General features: G+C 50.3%; 1 protein-coding gene across 2 annotated transcripts; it reads left to right on the top strand.

Moving 5' to 3' along the window:
• Window positions 1-2294: 2294 nt before the first annotated feature.
• LOC123944265 (ribonuclease K3-like) lies at window positions 2295-6703 on the top strand. 2 transcript variants are annotated; one of them, XM_046009209.1, is made up of 2 exons: window positions 2295-2463; window positions 5944-6703. In XM_046009209.1, exon 2 carries the CDS (start codon window positions 5949-5951, stop codon window positions 6399-6401), a length of 453 nt encoding a protein of 150 aa, XP_045865165.1. In that variant the 5' UTR covers window positions 2295-2463; window positions 5944-5948; the 3' UTR covers window positions 6402-6703. The 2 variants fall into 2 exon arrangements, with proteins under 2 accessions (XP_045865165.1, XP_045865164.1); XM_046009208.1 differs by having other exon boundaries at window positions 2437-2535.
• Window positions 6704-7292: the final 589 nt, after the last annotated feature.

Raw genomic sequence — 7292 nt, 5'->3', positions numbered from 1 at the left:
CAGGGGGATGTTTTAGAACTCCCTCGATCCCATGGGGAGTTACTACTTTCGATGTTTCCCGAAAGTGACTTTGTCCGCATCTTTTACCATCAGGGCTACTCCCACAATGATCCTTAGGCACGGGGACCATCCTGATGCGAAGGGATCTAATCTCTTAGATAAGTAGGCAACTGGACGCTTCCATGGCCCCAGGCGCTGCATTAGTACCCCTTTTGCTATCCCCCTCCTCTCATCGACGAAGAGGGTGAAGGACTTCAGTGGGTCTGGCAACGCCAGGGCTGGTGCCTTTAAGAGGGCGGTCCTGAGTTCGTCAAAGGCCTTTTGTTGTTTTGGCCCCCAGGCCCAGGGGGCCTTATCCTTGGTTGCCTCATATAGGGGCTTCACTATCTCAGCATACCCCAGAATCCACAGCCGGCAGTAACCTGCTGTCCCTAGAAACTCACGGACTTCTTGGGCTGAGGTTGGGACTGGAAGCCCAAGAATAGTCTCTTTCATGGCCTCTGTTAACTATCCGGTTCCTTCCTTCAATTTATACCCCAGGTAGGGGACTGTCTGCCTGCATATTTGGACTTTCTTTGCGCTGGCCCGATAACTCAATTGTCTCAGTTCCTGGAGGAGGTCTCCAGTGGCCCGTTGGCACTCAGCCTCGGTGGGGGCTGCCAGAAGCAAGTCATCTACGTATTGCAGGAGTGTAACTGAGTCATGACTCCGGCGGAACGAGTCCAGATCCTGATTTAAGGCTTCATTAAATAGAGTAGGAGAGTTTTTGAAGCCTTGTGGCAGTCTAGTCCAGGTTAACTGTCTGGAGGTTCCCGTACTGTCATCATGTCACTCGAAGGCAAAAATGTGTTGACTGCTGGGTGCCGGGGCTATGCTAAAAAATGCATCTTTTAGGTCCAGGGTCGTATACCAAATATGTGAAGGGGATAAGTGACTTAGCTAGGTATAAGGGTTGGGGACCGTGGGGTGGATATCCTCGATCCTCTTATTTATTTCCCTCAAGTCCTGGACTGGCCTGTAATCCTTTCCCCCTGGTTTTTTAATGGGGAGAAGGGGGGTGTTCCAGGCCGAATGGCAGGGTTTCAGTATCCCAGCTTCTAAGAGGTGGTTAATGTGGGGGGCAATCCCTTTTCGCGCCTCGGTGGACATGGGGTACTGGTGGACCCGGACAGGCTGGTCGGAAGCTTTTATTTCAACCACTACCGGTGCCGGGTGGGTGGGCCACGAGGCCCACACCTGCTATCTCAGCCCACGCCTGAGGGTACGTTCTAAGCCAGTAATCCATCTCATGGGGCCATTCTATGGGGGAAGAGGTGTCCTGCAGGGCAAACAGGTGATGCTCATCCACGAGGGACAGGGTCAAAATATGAATAGGCTGTCCTTGGCCGTCCATCACTTTGATGCCGTCCGGCTCAAAGTGAATATGGGCCGGGACCTTGGTTAGGAGATCACGCCCCAACAAAGGAGCCGGGCATTCAGGGATAACCAGGAAAGAATGGGTCACTTGGTGGCGGCCCTCCACCTGGCGCCTACTTGTCCATCGATAAGCCTTGGACCCAGTTGCCCCCTGCACCAGGTTGGTTTTCTGAGATAAGGGCTCTGTAGGCTCATTTAGAACTGAGTACTCGGCTCCTGTGTCCACCATGAATCCCATTGGCTTCCCCTCCACATACACAGTTACCCAAGACTCGGGGAGGGGATCCGAGTCCCGTCTCCCCTAGTCACTGTCCATTCCCGCCAGCAAAATCTGAGCGTCGTGTTCGGTTTGGCCCTGGTGTTTGGAGCATTCTTTCTTCCAATGTCCATATTCTTTGCAGTTCACGCATTGCCCCCTATCTAGCCTAGGCCACGGTTTTTGAGATTGGGCCAGTCCGGCTGGACTTGGTCCCACCCGGGCTGTACCCTGCACCCCTGCCAGCAGGATCTTGGCCATCTCCTTTCAATGCCTTCTGTTTTCCCTACTCAGATGCTCCCTGTCCTCTTTCCTAATTCTTTCTTGTAACTCCTGATTTTCCTTTCTAATCGGATCCTCCCTTTCTTCCGGAGTCTCCTGAGTGTTAAAAACTCTCTCTACCACTTTCATCAGATCCCGAATGGCCATTTCCCCCAACCCTTCCTGCTTATATAATTTCTTTCTAATATCTGGGGCAGCCTGGTTTATAAAGGACATAATTACAACTGACTGATTCTCCTCTGCCAGGGGGTCCAAAGGGGTGTACTGCCTATAAGCATCATAGAGGCGTTCTAAAAACAGGGCGGGGCTTTCAGTTTCCCCTTGCATCACAGCTTTTACCTTAGCCAAAGTGGTGGGGTGGCGCGCTGCCGCTGGGAGACCTGCCATAAGAATCTGGCGGTTGACTCGGAGACGCTCCCTACCTTCCGCGTTCCCAAAGTCCCAAGCCGGTCTATTCAAGTGGAAGCGCTCGTCGATCAGGTTCGCCGGGGACATTCTTTCTGGCCTCGGTGAGGATTCGCTCGTGCTCTTGCTCTTCGGTAGTAAACAAGGTCTTAAGGAGCTGCTGACAATCGTCCCAGGTGGGGCTATGTGTATGCAGAACAGACTCAAATAGGTCCGTTAGACCCCTTGGGTCTTCAGAAAAAGGGGGGTTTTGAGCCTTCCAGTTATATAGATCGCTGCTTGAAAAAGGCCAATACCGGTAAGACCGCTCCCCATCTGGGCCGGTACCTCCCAGGGCCGGTATGGGGAGAATGGACACCCGGCTGAGGTAGAGGAGGATGGTTCTTCTTCTGGGGTCTCCTCCGGGTGCCTGCGGGGCCTTAATCCTCTCGCTGGTCCCGGGGTTGGAGCGGGGGCGGCTGCCTGGGAGGCGGAGGCTGGCGGGGAAGCAGAGGAGTGAGGGGGCTGGGGAGGGGCGGCTGCCTCAGTTTGGAACGGCGCCATAGGCCCGTATGGGGGGGGGGGGTTCTTCTAAATCTAGGTCTGTCAGGGAGGGGTACAGGTCTGACCTTTCCTGTAAGACGGGTTTCTTGGGTGGGCCCCCCCCCCCCCGGAGTCTAGGGCGGGCTGTAAGATCCGGCGCAGTCGGGTGTTGGGGGGCCCTGAGAGACGGCTAACACCCAGGGGTGGGGGGATCCTCCGGCTTTTCGGGGACAAATGGTTTCAGCCCGGAGGGAGGGCTCTCTACCAAAGCCTGCCACATTAAAATGCAGGGATATTGGTCCGGGTGGCCCCGTAGTCCAGGCCTGTTGATCACATCTCGGAGTCTCTTAATAATGACTGGAGAAAAGGTCCCCTGGGGTGGCCAGCCCACCTTAAAAGTAGGCCATTCTACAGAGCAGAGGGTATCAAACTTACCTTTTTAAACTTCCTTGCCATAATCATGGGCTTTGGCGCGGATCTCAGGGAAGTGGTTCAGGAGCAGGGTCTTAGGTGTTACCTGAGTCTGTCCCATTATTATTATTACAAAAAGAAGCCAGGAAAAGAGAAGGGACAGACATAAAGCCAACAAACACACAAATTCGATCCGAGCTTTCTAACACCCACTGGCCAGTCAGCCACACCACATCCACAGGCAACGTCCCACTCACACAACACTTTGGATCCTTACCTAGCCATCCAAACGGCGTCCACTGTGGACGTTGTCCAGGCACCTTTTCGTTGGGGACGTCTCCCATGACTTCCAGTAACGGAGCCTCCAGGGTCGCAATTCACTCCTTCCTTCCCGTGAGAATTCTCAATTGGGCCAGGGCAGAAGCCTGTTTCAGCCTCTCCGGTGGAGGCCTGTTTCAGTCCTCCCCTCTTTGGAGACCTGTTTCAGTCTCTCTGGTCGAGGACCTGTTTCAGTCCTCCCCTCTTGGAGGTGGCCAAACCTCCTGCTGCGGCTCCTTTAGTTAAACCTCGGTATTGGGGGTCATCTGTCTCCCTGAGAAGGGGTCTTAAGATCTCGGTGGGAGCTCCAAATATTAGGGTACAGAGTTGACCACCCCTCAGTGAGACAGAGAACACTTTCGATAATGCAGACCCCGAGCACTCAAAGCCAAGGGTTTATATAGCATTTATAAGGCACTTTTTCATAGCTACATACATATCTTGCACTCCACTTTGACAGTTTAACTTTGTCTAACTTTTTGCCACCCCGGCGTCACCCTGGCGGTTAAGTGAGATTTAGGTTTAAAAGAAATTTAACTTTATTTACATTTCCCTCCGCTTTAGCCTCCTTCAGTTTTATGGTGGGGAGGGTGACCTTAGGCCTCAAGGAACTCAGCTATTTGTCTCTGGAAATTGGACTATTGAGAAGATAACTTCTTTGTTGTAAATCACTAGGACATTTGTAAACCAAGGGAGACTCCTGTCTTGCAGGATTGTGATCTCTGCAAGTTAACTATTTGTTTTTCTTTAACCTCTGGTCCCTGCCGGGCCACCACCTAACCTCCCTGGTGGTATATGATTAAGTTGTTTTTCCAGGTTTTAGCTAGTTTCTCTTATCTCAAGCCATGTAGGCAGTATGGCCTGTTAGGGACACTCAGTAAAATGGCTTCCCAGCCTTCAAGATGGCCATTCTTATGCTAACCCACTCTTATATTCACAACCTGAGGAGACCTCCTAGGAGGACTTGAACCCCCTGACTATCTAGGGGGACTTGAACCCCCTGGTGATCTACCAGTGGAGAGAAGGGGCATCTCCGCATCCTACCCAGCCCTGGGGCATGACCGCATCCAGCTTCTCCCCGGTGGGCTATACCTGGAGCTCCACACCCAGACAGACAGACCGATCTCACAGAGTACCTGGAGATTGGCCGTTCTCACAGAGATCCTACCTCTGGAGGCTTTTCCCAGAAATTCTGATGCTGGCTCAGTTCTTGTCATTTAATCCTGGACAAAGCCCCCAAATGTTAGGTCCCCCCAAAAATGGGTCCGTGATTAAAGGAGCAAGACTGATATAAAGCAAAGGTCAAGCAAAGCTTTATTCCTCGCCAAGCATCAAGAATCAGACCGAACATTTGGGGCCGCACCTCCTACAAGAGAGGGCGACCCTTCTCTGTTTCACAGACTAGCTTTTAAGGGCAAAGTCCATGCAGTTGGGCCTGGCCACTCACGGGTGGCCAATGAAATTTTAACGCACAGAGAAAGCTGCACAGTGATGCTAGGTGACCAATTGAATTACAATTTACCCTATAGTAGACATTTGGCCTAGCCTATCACACCTTGGTTAGAATTGGTGCCCAACACCTGGGTGGCTCAGTGGGTTAAGCCTCTGCCTTCAGCTGGTGTCATGATCTCAGGGTCCTGGATCGAGCCCCGAATCAGGCTCTCTACTCAGCAGTGAGCCTGATTCCTCCTCTCTCCCTCTCTGCCTGCCTCTCTGCCTACTTGTGATCTCTGTCTGTCAAATAAATAAAATCTTAAAAAAAAAAAAAGAATTGGTGCCCAAAAGTCTCCCAAAGGATGGGGCCCATACTCCTTGGTAGCTAGGGAGACAGTATGCAACCCCCTACTGATCAGATGTCTCCACCTGGCCTGACCCATCCTTGTATCTGGGCTTTGGTATCTGGGCTTTGTTACCTGGGGCTGGTTTCCCGGACTTGTTTTTAAGTCAGTCCCCTGGAGGAAGGGGAGCAGGGAAGGTTTAAACAAACTTGTTGTTGTTTAACTTTAATGGAAGACTCTGGTTAAATAGTTCCTTACAGTGACGATGGCCAGAAGGTCCAGGTCACAGAGATGGAGGAGAAATATTCCAGGATGGAGGTGGGAGGAGTCATGTTTCTGGGCGAGGAGGTATAGGACAAAACCCATTCCTCCTCCTGGGCTTCAGGTCCTTCCTAGAATTTTAAGAGTCATGTCAGGAAGAAGATGGTTTAAAGAACAAGAAAAGGACCATTAAATCTGAAAAGGCACAAGAGATATAAATGGTTGTGAATAATAATTTTGCTCTTACGGCTTCTACTATAATCATTCTCTCCTTTTCTTCTTCTTCCTACACAGAAGAGATGATGCTGGATCTTCGGGGACCCTTTCCTCTCCTCCTGTTGCTGCTGGGATCGTGGGGGCCAGGACTTCTCCCTGGTGCTATGGCTCAGCACACTAGGTTTCAAATATTTGTAATTCAGCATATAAGTGCAGGTCCTGTACAATGCAACACTGCAATGCGTACTGTCAATAGTCTTACTCAGCACTGTAAACCTCAAAACACCTTTCTGCATGACTCCTCCCAGAACGTGGCTGCCACCTGTCTTTTGCCCAACAGGACCTGCAGGAATGGCCAGAATAACTGCCACCAGAGTGCAAATCCTATTGGCATGACTTACTGCAATCGCACTGGAGGGGCGTATCCCAACTGCCGCTACAGTACTACTCCCCAGAACCAGTTCTACACTGTTGCCTGTAACCCCCCTCAGCCGGGGGACCCTCCCTATCATCTAGTTCCTGTGCACTTAGATTAAGACTGAGGTTTTCTTTACATTCTCTCTCACTTGGTGCAGTTTCTCTCATGAGCTCTTCTGCTTTTTCTTTCCCTTTGTTGATTTCCATGTTTCCTACAGAAGAAAGAAGAAAGGGAGTGGACAGAGTTGTGGACAAGAGTGATCAGATACTTTTCTGCTTTGGAGCTCTGTGTGTTTTGAAAGAAGGCAAGAGGGAAGAGGACAAACAAAGACCCAGGCCCTCTAGTTTCAATCTTGAAACTTCTGTCAAGCTTTGTTGCATTGTGCTCACAGCAATAAAATCACTTTCTGTTGCACTGTAATGACCTTAAATGTGTGTGTCTGGGATCCCTTTCACAAACTGTCAGCTGTCTTGATTGCATTTGCTCACATTCTCAGGAGAACTATTTGAGCCCTATGTGACTTTTGAGGTTATACTGTAACCCAAGGCTTCTGCCACTCCCCTGCCTCCCCCATGTCTTTTGAATTTTGGAGGAGGAAATTTCATCATCCCTTCAAACTCTGCTCAAGGCTTTGACATATTTCCCTTGAAATCATGGTCTATGTTTGTTTGGAGGTGGAATGGATTACCTCATAGAGTGTGCACAGTCCTTCACACACAGGTTCTAACCTTGGCGACTGATGCATCATACATATTTACTATTGGTTTTCCTATTTCATCAGATGATGCTTTACTATAAGTAGTAGTAGGGATAATAATCCACTGTAGCTTTAGAGTCCCATGATTTATTGGAATGCATGAAAGAAAGCATAGATCAAGGGGGGGAATAAGCGCTGGGGGGTGAAAAACCTTCTTCCCTTACCTAAATACTGAAATATCACAGAAGTAATGGTGTTTTGGAGCCAATATTGGAATTAGACACTGAAGGACAGGAGTTTCATATTTGGCTG

This window comes from Meles meles, chromosome 6, assembly GCF_922984935.1.
Source record: "Meles meles chromosome 6, mMelMel3.1 paternal haplotype, whole genome shotgun sequence".
In the NCBI taxonomy this organism is placed as follows: domain Eukaryota; kingdom Metazoa; phylum Chordata; class Mammalia; order Carnivora; family Mustelidae; genus Meles; species Meles meles.
This window is presented reverse-complemented; position numbering and strand designations above follow the sequence as displayed.

Bases quoted from the DNA above. Each gene is read 5' to 3' on its own strand.
- LOC123944265 (XM_046009209.1), top strand. From the start codon at position 5,949: ATGATGCTGGATCTTCGGGGACCCTTTCCTCTCCTCCTGTTGCTGCTG.